General features: G+C 38.4%; 3 protein-coding genes and 1 long non-coding RNA gene across 6 annotated transcripts in view; 3 read left to right on the top strand and 1 right to left on the bottom strand.

The window, feature by feature from the left end:
- Nucleotides 1–5,720: 5,720 nt before the first annotated feature.
- On the bottom strand, nt 5,721–7,520 carry LOC131318138 (uncharacterized). Its single transcript, XR_009197510.1, has 2 exons — nt 7,259–7,520; nt 5,721–5,999 (listed from the first exon to the last, which is right to left on the bottom strand). It is a non-coding gene; the product is annotated as an uncharacterized LOC131318138 (long non-coding RNA).
- Nucleotides 7,521–14,073: 6,553 nt separating this feature from the next.
- Nucleotides 14,074–17,546, top strand: LOC131318087 (MDIS1-interacting receptor like kinase 2-like). The gene is made up of 3 exons (XM_058347891.1): nt 14,074–16,202; nt 16,287–16,734; nt 16,852–17,546. The coding sequence occupies exons 1-3, from the start codon at nt 14,106–14,108 to the stop codon at nt 17,223–17,225; spliced, it is 2,919 nt and encodes a 972-aa protein (XP_058203874.1). The 5' UTR covers nt 14,074–14,105; the 3' UTR covers nt 17,226–17,546.
- A 2,148-nt stretch (nt 17,547–19,694) lies between these two features.
- Nucleotides 19,695–21,259, top strand: LOC131317056 (uncharacterized). Its single transcript, XM_058346635.1, has 4 exons — nt 19,695–19,832; nt 19,928–20,161; nt 20,267–20,505; nt 20,656–21,259. Exons 1-4 carry the CDS (start codon nt 19,695–19,697, stop codon nt 21,257–21,259), a joined length of 1,215 nt encoding a protein of 404 aa, XP_058202618.1.
- The window catches only part of LOC131318111 (MDIS1-interacting receptor like kinase 2-like), a 78,848-nt gene continuing 75,952 nt past the window's right edge, over nt 19,775–22,670 (top strand). For 2 of the 3 annotated variants that reach the window (XM_058347931.1, XM_058347930.1), the window contains exon 1: nt 21,320–21,443. The gene's annotated coding sequence lies outside the window, so the exon portion shown is untranslated. Of the gene's footprint in view, nt 20,051–21,319; nt 21,444–22,670 lie in introns of those variants that run through there. The other variant, XM_058347932.1, reaches the window with a different exon arrangement.

The following is a 22,670-nucleotide window of genomic DNA, read 5'->3' as shown; positions in this document are numbered from 1 at the left end:
CCTCAAGAAGTCAAACCGAGCTAAGTCCTCAATGTGATTTGACTAAACGAGAAAGCAATGCTCCCCCTCAAAAGTAGACTCCGGCCCCCTCCTATATTATAATGATCTTTCATTTCCTTTTCTTTTTTTGATAATCACAAAGAAAAGTATTCTATTTTACCCTACTGCCATTTGACACGAACATTCAGAGGCTCTCTCTCTCTCTCTGCTCTTTCTCTCTCATTTTTCACTCTCCAAATCTAAAATGGACAGTCTGGATGCACCAAGTGGACACCACATGATACCCACTCGGCACTGAAAAATTTCTCCACCAGAAGTGGCCGGTCTTTTTGAGGCAAGCTAGGGCCATAGTGGAAGGGGTCAAATGGGAGCGGGCTTAATGGGAGATGTTAAAGAAAATACATCCCAGGCAGCAAATTAATGTTAAAGAAAGAATATATCTTGGGCTACAAAAAGAATTTTGCATATTCATTCTTACATCATATTTCACAAGTCATGGTGAGACCCTCTAAATAGTTCTGTTGGCACCATATTCACTTGTGAGAAATGATGTAAGAATTAGGGCTGTCCACGGTCTGGATCGGATCGGATTTGTATGAATCCAATCCTAATCCGTATCTCACGATTTTTAGAAAATGCAATCCAATCCTAATCCAAAAGTCTCACTGTTCAGTTCCAGTTTTATCCATGGATTTCCTTCCAAAAAAAAAAAATTGATGCTACTACCATGATCATATTCCAAATAAAAATGCAAACACTAATTTCCATAAACATTGTCCAAATTGTAAAGGCAGTAAAGGCATTAAGGCAATAAACATGGTAAAGGCAACAATCAAATAAAACTAAGCATTATCCAAAATACACAAATTCTGGTCTAGCATAATCTACTTATTACATCTCATAAAAACCAAACAAAAAATAGCAAATTAATTAGTTTCTCAAAACAAACAAGCAAATTAGTAAAATTATAATTTTTTATATATATTACCCACACATATCTATATTTTTATTTTTTAAAATATCTCACGGTCCGGTTCGGCTAATCCACGGTTTTGAAATGAAAATCCAATCCTAATCCATATCTCACGGTTTTTTAATTTTCAAATCCGTGTCTGGACCATTAACCCATGGACAAAATCCAAAAAGCATGGATCAAATCAGTCTGGACCGGTTTCATGGTTCTCGGTTTTTCTTGGACAGCCCTATAAGAATAGATGTGTAAACTTGGATGCAAACCTCCCCCCTCGTTCATGGATGGTTTTCTTTGTTGGACGTGTCCTTTCTATATATGCATCGGAAATGCGAAATAACTTAATCGAAGTGTTGAAATCTCATATAATTTTGGCTTTTCTTTACTTGGTGAAGCGTTAATTTCGGCTTCTTAATTTGCAATTTGAAATTGGACTGAAAAGTATTTTTAATGGTTCAAATTTGTTGAAAAAGGACTCTAGCAGGTAAAAAGTCTATTCTTGTCACTAAGAGTTAATTTATTCTCTTTTGTGTATATAACATTTTTGAATCCTTAATCGTGAAAATGACGATCAAGATGCGACTGCTTCCTGCAATCTTAATTTGGACTGCAGCGTTACGGGAAGTCAGGTCATAATAAGAAACTTCATACTTCTATGTTATAGGAAATAATACCTTTGAAACCAATCACGCTAAGTTATTGGTTAGGTAAATGGACTTCGAATAATAACCACACCAAGGTTTCATGGTTGACAATTCTCTAGATTCATTGGAGAATAAAATTAATATTGGGCAAACTACATATTACTTTCTTGTGGTTTAGGCCTTTGGCACATCACTTTCTTCACATTTGAAAATGACCAATTCTCCTTCTCATGGTTTCGGATTAAAGTGTCACGCTAACACCATTAATAAAAAATATTAAAAAGATTGTGATACCCTCCGTCCCAGACCCACCTCCACCTAGGGATGGCAATGGGGACGGGTCGGGGACGGGGGTACTACCTCCACCCCCTACCCATTACCCCCTACCTCATCCCCATCCCCGACCCGATCCCCAATGGGGATTTGTTTTTTTCCTCCATCCCCGACCCAAACGGGGAACGGGGATCCAAAACGGGGATTCGGAGATTCGGAATTCGGGCACCTTTATTCTGCAACACACATTGGCATGCACCTGTATTTGCGGCACATAATAGCTCCTCCATTTCCTACACCTGTATTTCACAATTTCAGCATATACTACCAATTTTCAGCACATAAGTTAATCTGCAGCACTGTTTTTCCAGCACTAAGTTAATTCTAGCACTAACTTCATAGTTCCATAATTCTAAACAGCTCATAACCGGAGCAAACATTAAGCAAATAAAGAAACAGTGCATATTCCATAGTTCTAAATAAATATATAGTATATATTTATTTATTTTTATATATAAATATATATATTTCGGGGATTCGGGGACGGGGCGGGGTGGGTAACGAACGGGGAACGGGGATGGGTAGGGTTCGGGGCGGGGACAGACCTATCTCCGTCTCCTACCCGATCCCCGAATTTTTAAAAAAAAATTCCCCATACCCTACCCAATCCCCAAACGAATCCCCAAAGTTCGGGAATTTTCGAGGTGGGGAATGGGGCGGGTTCGAACGGGGCGGCCGAAATTGCCATCCCTACCTCCACCCCTATCCCCACCATCACCCCCATCAGCCAACAATCCACCATTCACCTCAACATAATTGCTTGTACAAAACCTAGTCCTCCCACCCCCACCTCCACCATAATTCACCTCCTTGCTCGTCATCCAGCGTCCACTCCCATAATATTGAATTTGCAACTCCCATCACTTCTCTCTCTGCAACACCCAGTTTTCTCCCTGGTTTGGCCTCGGCTTGTTGGGTCCTAATCAGTTTCATCTGTATGGTTAGGAGAAGAGGGTCATGGATGGTCAGATCGGTGTATCCATAAATCTATTAGCTCTGTACTTTGTGTTATGAGTTAATAAAGCTTATCAATGCCGTTTCAAAAAATAACACCCAGTTTTCTTTCTCCTCCAAATCGGACGCCATCCCCTCCGTTCCTCCACAAATTTTGACCCCAACCACCATTGCAGATCCAATGGTCAGATATGTATCAAAAAAAGTTTCGTATTTCTGCCCTAAAATTGCAGAGCCCACCACTCTCTCTCTCTTCCCTCTCTCCAAACCGGACGAAGAAACAACGGAGACAACGATGCTCCGACCAGCGAAGGATCATGACGCGTGACGGAATTAGATCAAGTTCTTTTTAGAGCATCCACAATATAATAATCAAAACTAAAAGGTTGCTAAAGTTAGCAATGTTTGCTCAAAAAAATGCTCACATTGTAATAACCAAACTTAGTAACCTCTTAGCAACTCATCAAATTTTGACATTTGAATAACCAAACTTAACAACTTTTACCAATAACCAAAACTCAATAACCAAACCCAATAACCAAATTCAAAACTAAAAAATTAAAAAACACATCACATTAGAATCGTCTCATCGAGACGAATAATTTGGTGTGGTCGGGTGCGTGATTGAAACTCCTTTGCAATTAGACATAGATGCATTGCGTATTGTGGGGTTTTTTTTTATAGGGATACAAAAATAACCAATGTGGAGATCAAATTTGTTAAGTTTGATTATGAACTAAATGGATAATCAAATGCTGACGTGGCACATTTTGATTATCGATTTTGATTATTCCCATTGCGGATGCTCTAAGGTGGTCATGGAGCAGAACGTACGCTTCTTTTTGATCTGAATTTAGAATTTCTTCATCTTTGATCTCATTTTCAGCGGTTTCTCTGCTGGTGTTTCAATTCACAGGACCAAAGCTTGGATTTCCCTCAAGAAGTTGCAAGTTCGAATCCCAAATTAACATTCCAAACAAACCAAAACTTGGATTTCCTAAAGCTTGGATTTCCCTTGTAGTGGCACTCTTGTAGTGTCATTTGTCATGTCAAGGGTTGGGCCATGGTACCCTCACTCACACCAAAAAAAAAACAGAACATTCCAAACATCGGGGCCATTGAAAAATTGCATAGCCATTAGTTTTAGGGCCCCACAAATAATTAAGCAGTGCACAAGTTGGTCCGAATATCCATTATTAGGAAAAATAAAGGATGAAAAATGGAACAATATATGCCTTAAATTTCTCACTCCTCAAATTCACCTAAACTTCATATCTTTTTATTCATTGTCATGTTTTTGCTTTTACATATATATTCTTAGAGTCCCCTTCTTATAAGGACTACCTTATTTTAATAAAATGCGAACCTCCCTTTCCCGATCGAATTTCAATGATCCGAGCCGCTCAATGTGTTCAGAACGTGATTTTAAGAGTACTCGTGAGAAATCAGCAAAAAAAAAGACCGGGAAGGGTTTCATCCGAGCAGTTTTTGTTTTTTTTTATCTAACGGTTCAAATAAAAATTGCTCAAATCAAGCCCTTTCCGGTCATTTTTTTTGCCGATTTCTTGCGGGTACCATTAAAATCACGTTCTGAACACATTGAGCGGCTTGGATCATCGAAATCCGATTTGGAAAGGCGAGAAATGGAAGATCCGCATATAAAGTCCTTATTTTAAGGTCCTCACCCGAAGATTTTTATATATTCTTATAATTTATCAAACATTTTTTTTCCCTCTTGTTCAAACAGATATGAAGGATGGGGAGCTTGTTGTTGCCCTTGATAATCCTTGGGCCCCACAATCAACCATGATCTATATCTCACTAAACCAATATTACGATTGATATAGTATTTGAGATCAAGATCAGCTGGGATGTCCGATTCTTCGACAACGGGAATTTCATCGCGAAAGTTGAAATCCAGCTGAGACAGTGTACGGATACGAAGGGGACGCTCTAAACAGGGAAGGGAAGGGGATCGCTGGATTAATAATTCCTCATCTAGTACTGTTTGGTTTGGACAATAGAAATTGAAGTGAAATTGGAATTTATTTCGTGGATTTTTTTTGGAGCCATTCCTATAGAATCACTGTGTTTTTGTACTAACATTAACACTCAAGTTGTTTTTCTCCTTTTCTTCTTCCTTTGCTACTTCATTTGAAAAGCAACTCTCTGTAGAGCATCTTGCAGGGTGCAAACTAGATCGTCTATCTCGACAATTAATGTTCCGAATTGAAAATAAACTCTTTCAGGAAAGAGTTAACCTGGAAGATTTTTTTTTTAATCCAGACTGTTAAAAACACTCTTGGACGGCCTGGATGTGCCTTGCATCCCTGTAGTGCACCCCTGCACTATAGGATTTCTGATTCCGTATATCCCCAGAGATCATTTTTATTTTATTTTTATTAGCCCCAGAGATCATCACGCTACAAATTTGAGTAGAAAATGATTGGGCGTGTGGGACATGATCAATTTTTGATCTCTCTGTATTTGGCTCAATGAATCAAACCATTCGGCGGATCAACCTCACTGTTCGCTAGTTTGGGAACTTAATTAAAATCGGAGTAAAATTTTGTATGATCTTGCCAACACGAGTATTAATAACCTGCAAATTGTCAAATGTGGTTGTTCACTTTTAGAGGGCAGTTGGTCCAACAATGTTTTTTTTTTTTGTTTGTTTTTGTTTCGTTTATTATAGGCAAAAGTAATTTCATTCATCCCGAAAGATACAAAATGAAATCAACAAAAATATATAGAGTAAAAAAAAGAAATGCAATGGGCAAGTTGGTCCAAGAATTTTACAAGTTGCAACCACATAAAGCTTGAAACAACAAACGACAATATTGTTCAATTGAAGTTATTTATACAAGATCCACTACAATTTCATTTTAGATAATTTACTTTTTTTTTTCAATTATTGCTAGAAAAATATAGAAAAGCAAAATAGCAGCCCACAACTGCGAGACTCAAACCCAAGCATTAGTCTTGATGAGGAGCCTCTTATTCCGAAAGAGATGAAATAATTAATTTCATGGATTATGGGTCCACGGGCCACGGGTCATCGCGTTTGCCCAATTTCTTCGTGGGTGAGGGTGGTGTCTCTGTTGAACAAGACAATTGAGGCATGTCAATAATGGCATTTCTTTAGCAAATCAAAATAATAATAATAATAATAATCTTTTCTATTGAACCGTAAAATTATTTTTCAGAAACTACCCCATTTAAAAAGTCAATAAAGAAGCTGATAAAAAAAAAAAAGTCACGAAAGAAAGAAGAAAAAAAGACTAATCAAATTTTGACATTGTTTGTGCTTCGTTTTCTTATCTTCATAGGGTTGTTTTGTTGTTGAAATGAAAAGATAAGGTGGGAGAAGGGGGATGAGGAGTGCCTCATCTGCGTGGACTAAATGTGGACAACTCGAGAGCTGTCAATAATTTTTTCACCTTCAATCAGATTAAATAGTCCCAACCATAAATAGTCCGGGTATATCCTTTTGGGCTGCCAAACCAAGGCATGCATTACGAATGGTCCCTTATCCGGGCGCATAAATAATCCCCCTCCCTATGGATGCATCCAATCGGGGCCATTGGGCAGTCAGCGACGATTTTTTTTTTTATCTTCAAAATATGGTCCATGTTTCGGTTATTATTCTAGTTTCTTTTTGGACGAGATAAATTGAATAAGTACTCCCTCTGTCCGGATTTAATTATTCCTAATTCTATTTTAACCGGCTAAAAAATGGGTTATATCTTTGAATCTATAATGAATTTTATATCGAATATGAATCTTGTTTGATAGATCTCTATTAGTTCTATAGTACAATGTTTTCAAAATCATGTAAAACATTATACTATATAATTGATTGAAAAATGACACTAATTTAAAAAAAAATCTATTAAATCTGGATGGGGAGAGTATGTAAAAAGTATCGAAACATGTCACATTCGATCCAAAGGGGACAAAAATATCACCATTATGGCTGAAATTACCGAGAATTGTTCTTGAAATTGCTACAATACAGATCCCTTATTCGAAGGTGTATGGTATGCAATTTTCAAATTAATCGCTTTAAATTCATATATAATTAGCCTATGTAAAAAAATACATACACGTCTGTAAAAATTTATAAAGTCAAGGTTATTTTCTTGAATTTTCAATTATACGTGAATATTATATATTTGTAATCAAAGTTGCGAATTCAAGAATAAGTTACGAGTTCGCATCAAAGTATCATAAAATCCTATCCATAATTGAAGGGTGCATATCGTATACACTACTCAAATATAGATGGCGTTGGTATATTACCATTTTCTGTTATTTTCGGATCAAGTAAACAAACAGATAAGAAGGGAAAACTCACCAGGGACAGGGGAAGTTTGGAGCAGTTCCCTAGCAGCCACCTGAAAAGCCAAGAGAAGGGTACAAAACAAAAGGACTTTCCAAACGACAGAAAGCATTTTTAAAGCCATTTTCCTTCAAGCGTAATACAGGGAATATAGGGCTCATCTCTTTTTATAGCCCAAATAATACTAAGGAAACTTGGGCCACAAGAAGACTTCAAAGACTACCAAAAGTCGTCCTGGACGCGGGTGGTGCTGGCCCTTCCGTGATGCACAGTGTTGTGCCACATTCAGGCCGTCTGTCTCGACAATTATTGGCCTGAATTTAAAAAAAATGCTTCGGGGAAGAGTTTTTAAAATCTAGACTATCCAAAACACTTTTGAACGGTTAAAATTAAACACAGCACTGTGCATAGTACCTTCGTCCCACCATCGTGCACAGTACCTTCGGCCCACCACCGTCCCCGAATCTTTCTGAGGCAAGGGCCATGGTGGAAGTGGTCAAATGGTATAATAAGAGCTGAACTAATGTTAAAGAAAATTCGCTGATAAAGAAAAACAGGTTAAAGAAAATTCTTCTTCGGCCACGAGAAGAATTTAATTTACATCCATTCTTGCGTCATCTCTTACAAGTCATGGCGGGACCATCTCGATAGTTTTGTGGGCACCACCTTCACCTGTGAGAAAGGACGTAAGAATAGATGTGAACTTGGATGTAAGAGCATCTCCAACGGGAGATGTCAAATCTGATGTGGAGCTTGTAATGGTAATATTTGACATTAATTGACAAACCAACCCAGATGCCTTTTTTGGGCCAAATCCTACGTGGCTTTTGACATGGATGAAGGGGGAGAAAGCATGCCAACTTTGACTACCTACACCTTGCTTGCCAAATTTTAAAAAATGACTATTTGTATTTTGACATAAGAGTTGGAAAGGGATAATTTGATGTCAAATAAATAGAATTTGACATAAGAGTTGGAGAGTAGGTTCTGATGTCAATTAGAGATGTCAAAATGCCACATCAGCCTTCAAAAAAAATTGACATCCCCAATTTGAAGTCAAAGTTGTAGATGCTCTAAGCTATATATCCCTTGTTCCTGGATGGTGGTCTTTGTTGGAGGTGGTCTTACACATCGCAAATACAAAATAACTAAATCGAAGTATTTAAATCTCGTATGATTTTTGCTTTTCTTAACTTGGTGAAACATTAATGAGAAGGATATGGCTTCTTTGCAATTTGATGTTGGACTGAAAAGTATTTTTAATGGTTCAAATTTGTTAAAAAAAAAAGACTCTAGCAGGTAAAAGTTTATTCTTGTCACCAGGGGTGGACGCAAGAAATGGCAAGTGGAGTTAGGTGACCCACTGAGTTGAAAATTACCCCAGAAAATCTATAAAGTTTTGGGCTATATTGATAAATTTGCCCCAAGAGAATACTTTGTTCAAGTATCTCAACAATATTACAATCCTTGACCTCAAAAAATTCTTACATCTGACCCACTCTCTCTCTCTCTCTCTCTCTCTCTCTCTCTCTCTCAAAACTTGTGATTTGATTGGATCCACGTTCAAGTACATATACCCACTCCCATTCTCTCTCTCTCTCTCTCTCTCTCTCTCTTTCATATTTTAAGAAAGCAAAGCAAAAAAGAAGAAACATGATACATGGGCTCCAATTTGGAAACTCTAAACCTGAATTAATTAAGGGCAAAACCGAAGTCAAAGTAGATTTTGTATCATAGAGATATATTTTTCTCCAAGTTTTACAAGCTTTTCGCGAGCCCGGAGTGAATTTTTTCGAATGACACCCTTAACAAATTTCACAAAAACCGATGGTACAAAATCGGTTTAAAGGAAATGATAATGTTAAAACTGTTTTTGTTGGGGCCAAACTCTAGTGCACAAAAACCTTGTACCATGTGTAGTATACAAGACTTTAATGTACTGGAGTTTTGGCACAAACAAAAATAATTTTGACATTATCACCATCATCACCACCCTATTTTAAAGTATAAGTAAAGGAAATTAATAGTCATGCCATTAGAGCTCCAGGGCCGGCTCATAAGTTTTGAAGGTCGGAAGCGAACCTCTTGAATGAGACTACCCTATATTTTTTATACAAAAGTGATCTACAAATTTTACCAATTAGGTCAACTGGTTAAGATAATAAAAAACTTACTTGGTAGAGGTGGAGAGTTGGAGATAGTAAAAGAGAGGCCTCAAGGAATTCCTTGTGCAAGTATTTTCCGTCCACAGTCGTTGGTTGTTGTCTTCCCTCCCCTTCGACTCCTCAAGCATGAAGCGTTTCTAGTTCCTGCCGTACTTACTCCTTATGATCGGCTATATCTTCTTTTTCTTTTTTGATCTTTTTTGATTGGCTATATCTTCCGTGCTAGTTCCTACCGACCCTTAAGTTATTTTCTTTTTCTTTTTTTTTTAATGCATTAGTGTTTCTAATGAATAATTCCACAATTTGGGCTTATTTTATGGCTCCTAAATCTCAATTGGGCCTATTTTGTGGCTCCTAAATTTCAATTGGGCCTATTTTGTGTAAAGAAGTCTAGTGCAATTTTTTGTGGACCATATATCTATATAGGAATCCTAAAAATTTGGGGGCCCTCGTTTTTAATTTTTTTCGGAGGCCCGAAGCGCTCGCTTCCCTCGCCTTGGCTATAAGCCGGCTCTGAGAGCTCATGAAACAAATTCCTACATATAAGACCGAAATCTAAAGACATCGATAGTGTACAGTGGCATGCAGGTTCCACTTCAGATCCCGCATAGATAATTCGAGCTGTTCAATAATTTCAAAAAAAAAAAAAACGGAGTGGGCCCTTGAAAAATTAGCGTAGTTGAATATATGTAGGTGCTTAATTCAATCTTCTAATTTTTCATTCATATTCGGCTCGGATTATCCGTACGGAATCCGTAGTGAGACTCGCGTGCCAGTATATTCATCGTTGGTGCCCATAACAATTCTGATATAAGACTTGACCCTAGTGACATAAAGTTCTATATCCGCCCCTGCTTGTCACTAAGAGTTGGAGTAATTTATTCTTACTGATTTGCATGTATATAACAAATTTGAATCCTGATAGTGAAAATGAAGGTCAAAGATGCGACTGCTTCCTGCAAATCTTGGTTTGAACTGCAGCGTGAAGGGAAGTCAGGTCATAATGCGAGGGGTTGTATCCCAACCAGTTTGGGTTGAGACCAGTTTGGTCCAGTTAAGATTGATTGTGGGCCCAACAATGATCGGAACCGTTCATTTTTTAGAGCTCGTCTAGAATGTTGACCACACCAAAAATTACATTGATCGGAAATCATTTTTTATGTTTTCGAAATGCATTAATCTTCAAATAATTGTGTCAAAGGGTTGCAATCTGGTGTTGCACACTTTTATTCTTACAAAATTAATGCATGCATTTCTAAATCATGTCAAACTATATCTGATCAACGTGATTTTCAGCGTGGTCAATATTTTCAACGTGCTCTAAAAAGTGAACGGTTCCGATTATTTTTGTGAGCTCGGGGATGGCCACAATCAGTTTTAACTGGACCAAACTGGTCCCAACTGAATTGGTTGAGATACGTCCCCATAATGAGAACTCCTATGTTATAGGAATACCTTTGACCAAACTCCTATGTTTCTGTCCATTTTTGACAAGTAATCTTGCCTCAATAGTTTGGATATTTGTGTCTTAAAATATATTTTTTAAAGGGCATAATCGCGCTACGTCATAGGTAGGCGTCAATAAATCCAATAAGACTCGAATCTGATAGTGGTAATCCGAATCCGAAAACTTTTTTACTTAAAAAATTGTAGCAAAAAAAAATTATTTTCCAAAAAAGATTTAAAATAAAAATACAACTTCTTAAACATATATTTTTTTCAAAATAAAAAATTTACAGTTTTTTTTTGTAAAAAAAATTAAAAAAAAACAAAGTTCAGATCGGATTGATAACGGATTTAATCCGATCCGTATTTGGATTACCGGATTTGAATTACCGGATTGACATTATCGAATTCGGATTGGATCCGATTCATTGATATGCCTAGTTATGGGTAGGTAGATGGACTTTGAATAATAGCCACACCAAGGCAAGGGTTCATGGTTGAAAATTCTCTAGATTAATGTCAGGATAAAATATGAAGTATTTGTTTTTCTTGGACAATGAAAATAGTAAATTCGTTAAAGGACCAGAAAAGGGAACAATAACCGGAACAAAATCGGATTTGACTAAGTGAACATAAAAAAGTAAAGAAAAGACTTGCCCCAAGAGATCGCAAGTTCAAAATATTGGGGCCATTGGAAGATTGCCCAGCCGTTAATTTTAGGGTCCGAAATAGTCAAGTTGCGCACAAGTTAATCCGAATGTCCCGTTATAAAAAATATATATAAAGGACCAAAAATGGAAGTCATTTTGGACAAGTGAGATTATATATAACGCGGTCAAGACCATCAAAAACTAAGTCCTGTAAAGCAAAGTCTTTTTCATGCAACTCATTCTGGGCATTTCAAAAGGCAAAACGGCTATGTTTCCATTTGTTTATCGAACGGATATTTTATAGGACTTGATACTCTCTGTCTCTAAAATACCACGCTCAGTTGCATGGAATGGAAGGAAAAAAAAATAGCTTTTCCGTATTTTTTATTTGTTCAATTATCAAGAAAGTTATAGGATCCACGTCTTTAACTTTCACACTTTTCTGCAAAATAGGTCTTGCCAAAATGAATAAACTTTAGTTTTCCTGAAAGATTTCTTGTAAAAAAAAACACATACAACAAAATAAATAATATTATTTTTACTTTACCAAACCCCACTTAACTTTCTTGGGAATTTATTTCCCACACAGTATTCCCGACAACTGAACAAAACCTCTGAATGGTTCTGCCCAAGCAGCCCAACCTATTGTGGATCTTTCCCGAGGTCACTTCGATGATTGATTGCATATCGTTGTTCATTTCTTAAATTTAGTTGACAAAATTAACCACCCTGAAAATAATGTTGACCGGGTATTGTTTAATGTGCTTTTGGAAGATGTCTTTTTAAAGAAAAACAAGTTTCCGATCTAGCTAATATTGCAATAATTTTCTTCAAGTTAAAAGACTTTTTGAAATGTTACGATATCCAATGATTCCAATCAAATATAATTTTTGGCGTGCCATAAGTACTGGACAAGGTCCTAAACATGAATGGTCTTGATTATTAAATTGAATCCGAGAAGGGTCACAAATAGACGGAATGGACCTGGACCATCCCGTCCCTTTGAGAAATTGAAGAGAGACAAGAGACTCCAATTCCTATTTTTACTTCCTCGAAGCACTTCCATTGAAATCTTAAATTTATTCCATTTTTTTTCATTTTTCATGAAAGACTAAGAATTTTATTGATAAGAGAATATTACAACCTACTGTGTGCAACCAAGAAAGAAAGCGATAGTTGAAAAGTCTTTTTTTTTTTTTTCATACAAGTCCTTCTAGGCTTACTTGGATCTTAAGAAACCAATCTGCTTAATTTTAGTCTAGAGCTTGGTATAATTTCGAAGTCCAAGTCGTCGGTGTCATCAATAAAGGCTTCTAGAGGAGATTTTTAAAATAGAGATACGTGATGCATATGGTCTATGCATGGCAGCTTCATTGGTCAAAGAGGGAAAGTGATTAATAACTACTTTTTCTCTGACCAAGGGAAAGTAATTCTATCAGTTTAAGCAATGATTAAGTCGAGATAGTTTTATAATAGTTTTTTTAGAATAGTTTGTTTTTATTGTTCAAATTATCACTCATTTTTCTACTTCGTTATTAAACTAATCGGACTGAATGGGTGGAATTTGAATAGTTTAAGGACGAAATGAGTTGTTTTGGTAGTACGAGGACGAAGTAGAAAAGAAGAGAGATAGTTTGGAGGATAAAAATATAAATAATTCTTTTATAATCCGAGGACTAGACTGACAACTATTTGATAAATGTATCACGGATTTGGGCGCTGCTATTCGCAGCCCTCTATTTACTCCCATAGCCCGTTAAAAATTTTCAATTATACTCGACAGTTAGTTACCGAAATTGAGATATATTTTCAGCGTCCAATTACCGAAATATAATATTTTTTTCAACAGATGTTTACCGAAAATGCATGTTCGGCAGTTGTTTACCGAAAGTTGAACATATTTTCGACATGTAGTTACCGAAATATAATCTTGTTTTCAACAGCAATTTACCGAAATGTTATTTATGATTTTCAACAATCATTTACCGAAATTTAGTGGGCTACGGGAGTAAATAGAGGGCTGCGAATAGCGGCGCCCACGGATTTGATAGGTGTGTGGAGACTAGTCAAGATAAAATCCTAGACACCTTTACCGGAAAAATATGAATAATGACCCTAGAACAGCCACATCAATCCACCCACAAATTAGATGTAGTATATTTATAAGTTAATCACATACAAGAAACGGAGAGTAGATGTATAGATCATAAGAACACAAAACATAATTCAACGACTTCGAATATAGTTATCTTTGAGTTGTATTTTTAAAGTTATCTCATGTACTTTTGTTAAATGTATGTGGACGTGGGACAACCTGAAATATGTTCAAATACCACAAACTAGATATATATGCTAGACAAGTCAATTACCAATTAAGAAACCAAGCTAGCTCAGTTGGTTGTCTCATTTTTTCTCAGTGGAGGTCAGAGTTTGGGTTTGGGGTTCAGGCTATGGACAATTTCTGAATCTTTGTCGAGTAACATGGTAAAACTCAAGAAGTCTAATTTTTGTCCCTCCTTATGTCCCTTTCCTTCCATTTGAAAGGGGAAATAAATAAAGTGGACCCAGAAAATCAAACCACCAAAACAGACCTTTTCACAAATGCCAAACCTTTTCAACTACCTTGCTCTGGCTCTCTCAGTCGTTCTGGTGGTTTTCGCACCTCCCTCCACCGCTCAACCACCACAAAATCCCGAAGTCGAAGCGCTTCTCCTGTGGAAACAAAGCCTACGCAACCAAACAATTGTCAGCTCATGGATTTTCAACCAAACAAATGGTAACTCTTCAGCTTCAAGCCCATGCAACTGGCGAGGAATTTCATGCAACGCTGCAGGAAATGTAACTGGAATGAACCTTGCCTACACGGGATTACCAGGTACTCTTGATCATTTAAACTTCTCATATTTCCCTCTTCTCCTCCGTCTCGACCTCAAAGTCAATCAACTAACCGGTGCCATACCCACCAACATCGGCCTACTCTCAAACCTCGTGTATCTTGATCTCTCCACCAACTCTTTCTCGGGCACAATCCCTCTCTCTGTCGCGAATCTCACCAAGGTTGTCGAGCTAGATTTTGGGCGAAACGCCATAACAGGGCAGCTTGACCCGCGGTTATTTCCTGACCGTGGGTCAAGTCAGGCTAAAACCGGCCTGCTTAGCCTCCAAAAGCTACTCTTCCAAAATACTTCGCTCAGTGGTCCCCTCCCGCCAGAGATAGGTAATTTGGAAGATTTGACAATCTTGGCTTTAGATGGTAGCAGATTTTCTGGCCCAATTCCTCAATCTTTGGGTAATTTGAGTAAGTTGACTTTCCTGCATCTTAACCGAAACCGATTAACTGGCCCGATTCCTAAAAGTTTCGGCACCTTGACCAAGTTAACCGATTTGAGCTTGTATTCAAACTACTTATCCGGTTCAGTACCGGAAGAAATCGGAAATCTTTCATCACTGGTACGTTTTCACGTACTTTCTAACAACTTGAGTGGTCAATTACCTCCACAAGTGTGTCGAGGTCGAAAGCTACAAAATTTCAGCGCTGGGTACAATAATTTCACCGGTCCAATTCCGGTAAGCCTAAAAAACTGCACATCCTTGCGCAGAGTCCGGCTTGAATATAACCAACTGACCGGAAATCTTGATCAAGATTTTGGATTGTACCCAAATCTCACTTACATCGATTTGAGCCACAACAATTTACAAGGGAAAATTTCACCCAAATGGGGAGAATGCAGTAACTTGACACTGCTGAATTTGGGCGGAAATTCTATAGAAGGTGAAATCCCCGTGGAAATTTCCCAATTGAACCAATTAGTAGAGCTGGACCTTTCCTCCAACAAGATTTACGGCGAAATTCCTGCCCAAGTTGGACAACTGTCGAAATTATCATTGTTAAACTTGAGTGACAACAACATTTTTGGTCGAATACCGTTAGAAATCGGGGGACTGTCCAATTTGGCTTCTCTTGATCTCTCAATGAACATGCTAAGCGGACCTATTCCATATCAAATTGGAGACATCTCAAGATTAATCTTTCTAAGTTTGAGTACAAACCACTTGAATGGGAGCATTCCATATCAGATTGGTAATCTTGTATCTATACAAATTCTGCTTGATCTTAGTAACAACTCTCTCACTGGAGAGATTTCGCCTCAACTTGGGAAGCTGATTAGCCTAGAAGCTTTAAACCTCTCCCACAACTCTCTCTCCGGTTCTATACCGGATTCGTTCAGTGGAATGCTCAGCTTGTCAACCATCGATTTGTCGTACAATGAACTGGAGGGTCCTCTGCCTGACTCCAAGGTTTTCAATAAGTCTCCGTCCGAAGCGTTTTCTCATAACAAGAACCTATGCGGTTATCCAAACCAAGGTTTGACACCATGTAACAACTCAGTGTCTGGGGGTGGAGGTAAGGAAAATAAAGGAAACTCGCGGTTGATCATTATTGCAGTTTCTGCCTTGTTAGGCTCGTTTTTTCTCTTGCTTCTGCTTGTTGGGGCCATCGCGCTTCATCGAAAAAGTAACCGGAAAGGCCAGAAAGAAGATGTGGTAAAGGGAGAAAACATCTTTTTGATCCGGAATTTCCGTGGAAGAATTGTGTATGGAGATATCGTTCGCGCTACAGACAATTTTGACGATGCATACTGCATTGGACAGGGAGGATCGGCCAGAGTCTACAAAGTTAACTTACCAAGTGGGCAGGTACTTTTGGAAGTTTCAAATAAATTTTCTCTATCTATCATTTCGATTGATAACTATCTTATATTCTGTGTAAATCCTCAACAGGTAGTAGCAGTTAAAAAGCTATTCATGAATGAAGGCTCAGAGATTGGGGAGATCAAGAGTTTTGCGAATGAGGTAGCCACGCTGACAGAAATAAGGCACCGGAACATCGTGAAACTCTATGGCTTCTGTTACCATGAAAAGCACACTTTTTTGGTTTGTGAGTACATGGAGAGAGGAAGCTTGGCGGATGTTTTGAGGAGAGATAAAGATGCCAAGGAGTTGGACTGGAGTAAGAGAGTGAACGTAGTTAAAGGGGTGGCTCACGCTTTATCTTACCTGCATCACAACTGCGCGCCTTCCATAATTCATCGGGACATATCGAGCAAGAATGTTCTGTTGGACTCGGAAATGGAGGCTCATGTCTCAGATTTTGGCACGGCAAGGTTTTTGAAGCCCGATTCTTCAAATTGGAGCGCGGTTGCAGGCACGTTCGGATACATTGCTCCAGGTAACTTTATTTAGTGCTCGAAAGGCCATCCTTTATTTGCTTGGCTAGTTTGATTCGTGAGTGAGAACTAACACGAGACATTCTTGGTGTGTTTTTTTTTTTCCTTGGCATGGCCAGAATTATCGTACACAATGGCAGTGACAGAGAAATGTGACGTGTACAGCTTCGGTGTTTTGACACTAGAGATTTTGATGGGATTGCATCCGGGAGAACTCAGTTCGAACCTATACTCATCCGTGGACAATGAACGCATACAATTGGCAGATGTGTTGGATCCTCGTCTTCCGCCTCCTACTAGTCAGAAGCTACAAGACGAATTGGATTCCATTTTGAATCTAGCAGTCTGGTGTTTGCGCGTCGAACCACATTCTAGGCCTACCATGTATGATGCATCTCAGGTGCTTGAGATGAACGCGGGAGCTGGCAGAGATAGTCCAGAGTTGGTAAAATCTGTTAGAGAGGGTGTTGATGAGCTGCCCATGCTTAGTTAGTTAGTTGAATGTTTCTCTCTTTCTCTCTTTCGGTCTTGTAATCAGGGTTAGAGTCAGGATTTTCGGGTAGTGGTGTCAAGTACCAAAAGCCATGTTAATTAAGGAGCTGAAGACTTCGCGATGAAAGGAAAATGTGGTTATTTTAGTTGTCTTTGGGGCTATTTTCCTACTATTAGTGGTGTCAAATATGAATAATACAACCGAAATCCTTAGGCATCTCCGCTATTGTCTCGTCTTATCAAAGCTCATTGGTGTATCCTTTGGCTCATTGGTGTATCCATTAGGACTTCATCATGTATCATAGCCAATGACTTGGTGACTTGCAAAACTGTATGCATTGTCGATGATTGTTTGAAAGAGGTTAGGGGTGATATACAAATTCCAGTCTCGCATTTTTCTAGTGTACTTTGAAGATTGGATTCAGCTTCTACTTTGAAGATTGGTTTCAATTTGGAAATCGATTCATGATAGCCTGTGGAGGTGATTTCACTCGAGGATGTATCTGTTTTTACCTGATTCTAGTTTTTAGCCGAATTGTGATCTTGAAAACATCGACTTGTGATCCTCAATCCTTCCAAAATTCCGTACCTTAGTAACAAATTCATCAGTCATGGTTGCATTTGTTAGCAAAATATTCTGAATTGTCATTCAGTGTGATTTTGCATCTGCTTCTCTCCAAAGTATGCCACAAATTCGAACCGTCCATATTTTTTTTTGATGCACTAAAATACTCCGGTCCAGTTTTTTTTTTTGCCAAAGTTTAGGAGTAATTTTATTGACAACAGAATGTCAAACAAAATACAGCAGACTGTCAAACGAAACAAAGAATTGCCATTCCTCCTAACAAAACTCACTCTCACATCAACAAAGTCTCGCATCAACATTTCACATCTGCTATAAGAACCCTTACCGAGGAGAAAGAGTCCTCACTGTCATTAATCATATTGACCACCTGAAAAGAATCACCTTCAATGTGTGCCCAATCTCCTTAGTGATAACCAAGCACTCCCTTGCCGCCAATATTGCCTCAAGAGCCAGAGGGCTCATCACATACCCAAGATGAACAGCCCTTGCCGCTCTAACTCTAAACCTTCCATCATGCTCCCTAGCCACAATCCCCATGCAATCCACTCACTTTGATATGGCTGTCAAGACCCCCAATCAAAATTCAGCTTCACCCACCCAAAAGCTGGCTTTTCCCACCCATGCAGATTACCACCCACATGTGCCTGGCTTGCTTCGCACAGGCTCGTTAGCTGCTAGAAATTCACTTGCTTCTAAAATTGCTTGCGTACACGCCATGTCCGGGCAGCACGATTTGCCATTGAAAACCTAATCGTTTCTGCACTTCCAGATTTTCCATATAATTGAACCTGCAACAGCCCAAACCTCTTTATTCTCTCTTTCATGTTTTACCATCTTTCCAGCATATTACCCCACCAAGACATAATATCCTCCCTTAAGACAGTTGACATGTTCAACCCCCAACGGGGACAACCTCCACACCACTTGTGCAATGGGACATCTAACAAACATATGAACAACTGATTCTCTATCCTCCTTGCACAGAGGGCACAACACATCATTCGCAAGATGTCTCCTGACTAGCGCATCTTTAACAGGAAGAATATCATGAAAGCATTTCTGGACAAAGTGGTGAATCTTACCTTGACAAGGTAGTACCAAACACTTTGCCAGAGTTCCTTCCGTTGGACCCGATATTGCTCCCTTCACCATCAGCACTGCCACTCAAAAGCCCATTTCTTCTCATAGCAAATTCACCTGTTTTCCATACTACATCAACCAGAAGTTTTCCAATTGTATACTCAAATGTCAATTAATGCGCTTCATCACTTGTTTGCAAATGGTACCTAGATACCATCTCCAAAATTAAACAATCAAATGTCAATGAATGTGCTTCATTACTTCTTTGCAAATGCAACCTTACCATCTCCGAAATTCAAACAATCAAACGGACCCATAGTTCAATTCTTATGAAGCGGAATTATTTGCTCAATATTTCATGAAAACACAATGCCCATCATTCCACCCAGCCAATTTGGTTATGAGCCATCTCAATTTTTGTCTTAAGATAGAGAATGATCCAGCTAGTCCATTAAGTCCACTGAGTGCACAAAAATTGCAAAAAAAATGGCTGCGCTCAAACGCGCTTCGAATCACAAATCGAGTGTTTTCATCTCACAAAAGGAACACCGCCTAGTGTGATTGGTTCCTCACTCTTTCTATTAAGTGAAAGGGTCCTAAGTTCGAGTCCTCATGGATGATATACTCATGAACAAAGCCCTTTAGCATTCTATCTATCGTCGGGAAAAAAAAAATACTTTGCAAAAACCTTCGGTAAAGGTGGTTTAGTTTTGGTCAAAGAGAGGGTTTTGGGTGCTGTAGTGCACCCCGTGCGCCGATCTAGCCGTCCATCTCGGCAGAACGGCTAGGATTTTCATCTAAACAATGGACGGCTCAGATTTGGAGGAGCTCGGATTAAATCCAAGCCCTTTATATCGAGATGGACGGTCGGATCAACTAGTGTGGCTGCCGCACTACAGCAACTTCCAATCCAGGGTTTTAGGGTTTCCTGGAAGAAAGAGGGTTATCGGGATAAACCCCCAATTTTTTGAATGTCTCTTCTTGAAAACAGGTGAGTTCCTTCTCTGTTGCCCAAAATTCTTGAGTGCGCAATTTAGGTGGAAATCTTTGCTACATATGAAATGGTTCGAGCTTCACTAGCCCACAGAGAGGGTTTGCGGTTCATGAAGGAAAGAGGGTTACAAGGTTCCAAGCTTGGGGAAATCTCCTCTGTAGTGAAGGTAAGTTTTAGTTCCTCCCCTCCGCGTGACATACTGAAATCTCATCAAATGTTGAAGTTTTTCTGCAAATCACGCCATGGAATATCTGCTGCTAAAGCTTCTCCAACCTATGTTTTCTATTGCCATCATCTAACCCACCCTTTTTCCACATCCCTCAAACCCATGGATAAATCTTCAAATCAGCACTCGTTCACGGTCACATACCTCATAAACTAGTGTGGGTTGTCTCCAGAAAAAGCTCTCTCAGCATCTAAGTATGTCAAATTTGAGACTCCAGATAAGCCTGACTCAGTCTTGGCATTCTTCAGGAACCATGGATTCACCCAAACCCAGATCTCCAGTGCCATTAGAAAGTACCCTCCTGTGATAATACGTGATCCCCAAAAGTCCCTTTTGCCCAAGCATGAGTTTCTCAAATCTAAGGGCCTTTCGATCACAGATATTGCCAGATTAACGTCTATGTCACAATTCATCTTGAAACGCAGCTTGGAAAACTCAATTATTCCTTAATTTCTATGGTAATTTTCTTCAATCTGAAGAGAAAGCGCTTGCTTTTATTAGACATTGTGACATTGTGCTTGGTTTTGTTTTTTTGATTATCAAAGTCATGTTATACCAAATATTGAAATTCTGCGAGAAGTAGGTGTTCCCAATGCCAATATTGGGCTTTTGTTGATGAGACGACCTAGAGCATTTGCTGTAGGCAGCAATCGGTTTAGGATTTGTGTGGATGAAGTTAAAAGGATGGGTTTTAATCCTTCGCAAATGGAGTTTATGTCAGCCATTCGTGTGTTAACAGGGATGAGTAAATCTACATGGGAGAAGAAGGTTGAGGTTTACAAGAAGTGGGGTTGGACCCAGGACGAGATTCTTGTTGCTTTTAAGAAGCATCCAAATTGTATGATTGCATCACAGGATAAGATCAACCGCGTGATGGATTTTCTTGTTAAAAAAATGGGTTGGGAATCTTCGTTGGTTGCAAGAAGACCAAAAATTATACAACTAATCTTGGAGAAGAGGATTGTTCCGAGGAGTGCAGTTTATAAAGCTTTGTTGTTGCAAGGTTTAATCAAGACTAATGGTATCAGCTTGAGTACATGGCTAAATTTTTCTGAAAAGCAGTTCCGGAAGAAGGTTTTGAGCTATAAGATGGAAGAAGCCCCGGAGCTATTGAAGTTGTATAATGAAACATTGGATCTTGCGAAGTAGATGGGATATGGGTATCAATGCCAGACATGTTATGGATGTAGTTGCCCTGTGGTTTTGCTTCTCATGGTTCAACTCTGGGGAATCGAATTCTTGTAATTTCAAACCCGACAAGTGTGAGTTCTTTTACCGTGAGAGAAATGGAATTTGAAGCTCAACATCGGATTGCATTATGTGTCATTTTGTAGTGGTTGCGTACTTTATGCAGTACATCACCATCTGCTCATCTCTAGTAAGTTGGAAAGGTCTTTTTAAATGTGTGATTTACGATTGGATTTTTCTGGTTTCAGCATTGTGGGTTGTTTAATAAACTATAGTGCAATAGTTCAGTTATTAGATTTCCTAGTGTTTGTGGAATTTTATCTTTATCATCGAAACACATGCATTTAGCCATCTAAGCGTGCCCTGAATTTCGGCTTCTGTGTATGTTGCTTAAACCACTGCTCGTAGTATATAGTAGCAGCAGCTAATACTTGCTCTCTTTTCTCTGGATGACAATTGGATGACCATAGTAAGGAGATCAAGATTCAAGGCCATTTTCAACACCATGGTATAGGGGTGAGCATGGTCCGGATTGGTTCGGTTTCATACTAAACCAAGAACCAAACCAATACTTCCGGATTATGAATTGGGAGAACCAAACCAACACACAAAAGACATAAAACCAAACCAATCCAAGTGATTTAAATACGGTTCGGTTTCGGTTTTAAACCACGGTTTGCTTTGAACTATGTTATTGTCTTCAAAAAATATTTAAAGTACTTAACATTATGAAGATAAATTAAAAAAATACATATATTTAAACCAATTCCATTCAAATTATTAAAACACACTAATATCAACAAACTAATTAAGGGTAAGATTCCAAAAATTACCTCAAGTCTTAAACTAAGAAAATAAAATGCTGATAAGTTACTAAACTGAACCAACTAAGAATACCACCTACTAAGTATCTTAAGATAGTTTAACCAAATAAAAGACCAAAAATAATTTCTAAAACTATTGAATTGAAATGAGGTAGCAAAAGGGCAATAGTAGCAGCATGGTAGAAATCAACTTGTGATATCACTCTACATCAAGGTTCATATCTTTATCTTGGCAGTGAAGAAAAATTAAATATTGCAGTGGATTTAATGGGATCAATAAATTAAGTAGTTGACTAAAAGCTCCCATATTTATTGGGTGAATCATAATTAATTTATACATATATGTATGTATGTATTATATGGTTCGGATCGGTTTGAAACCATAACCGTAAATGTGAATCCATAAACCAAACCATATAACGCGGTTTCTAATTTTTTTAAACCATAACCAAACCATATTACTAAAAACCCAAACCAAACCTTCCGGCTTGGATTGGATTCGCGGTTTGACGGATATTTTGCTCACCCTTACCATGGTATATTGATTT

This window comes from Rhododendron vialii, chromosome 2a, assembly GCF_030253575.1.
Source record: "Rhododendron vialii isolate Sample 1 chromosome 2a, ASM3025357v1".
NCBI classification, from domain to species: Eukaryota; Viridiplantae; Streptophyta; class Magnoliopsida; order Ericales; family Ericaceae; genus Rhododendron; species Rhododendron vialii.
Note: the sequence above shows the minus strand (reverse complement) of the source record. Positions and strands in the feature narration are given on the sequence as shown.

Excerpts from the sequence above, each read along its gene's own strand:
- LOC131317056 (XM_058346635.1), top strand. The coding sequence starts at position 19,695 with ATGGACGGCTCAGATTTGGAGGAGCTCGGATTAAATCCAAGCCCTTTA. Across the intron at positions 19,833-19,927 it reads GGTTTCCTGGAAGAAAGAGG|GTGGAAATCTTTGCTACATA; the intron begins GTTATCGGGATA and ends TGCGCAATTTAG. Across the intron at positions 20,162-20,266 it reads CTAAAGCTTCTCCAACCTAT|TGTGGGTTGTCTCCAGAAAA; the intron begins GTTTTCTATTGC and ends CTCATAAACTAG.
- LOC131318087 (XM_058347891.1), top strand. The coding sequence starts at position 14,106 with ATGCCAAACCTTTTCAACTACCTTGCTCTGGCTCTCTCAGTCGTTCTG. Across the intron at positions 16,203-16,286 it reads TTAACTTACCAAGTGGGCAG|GTAGTAGCAGTTAAAAAGCT; the intron begins GTACTTTTGGAA and ends AATCCTCAACAG. Across the intron at positions 16,735-16,851 it reads GTTCGGATACATTGCTCCAG|AATTATCGTACACAATGGCA; the intron begins GTAACTTTATTT and ends TGGCATGGCCAG.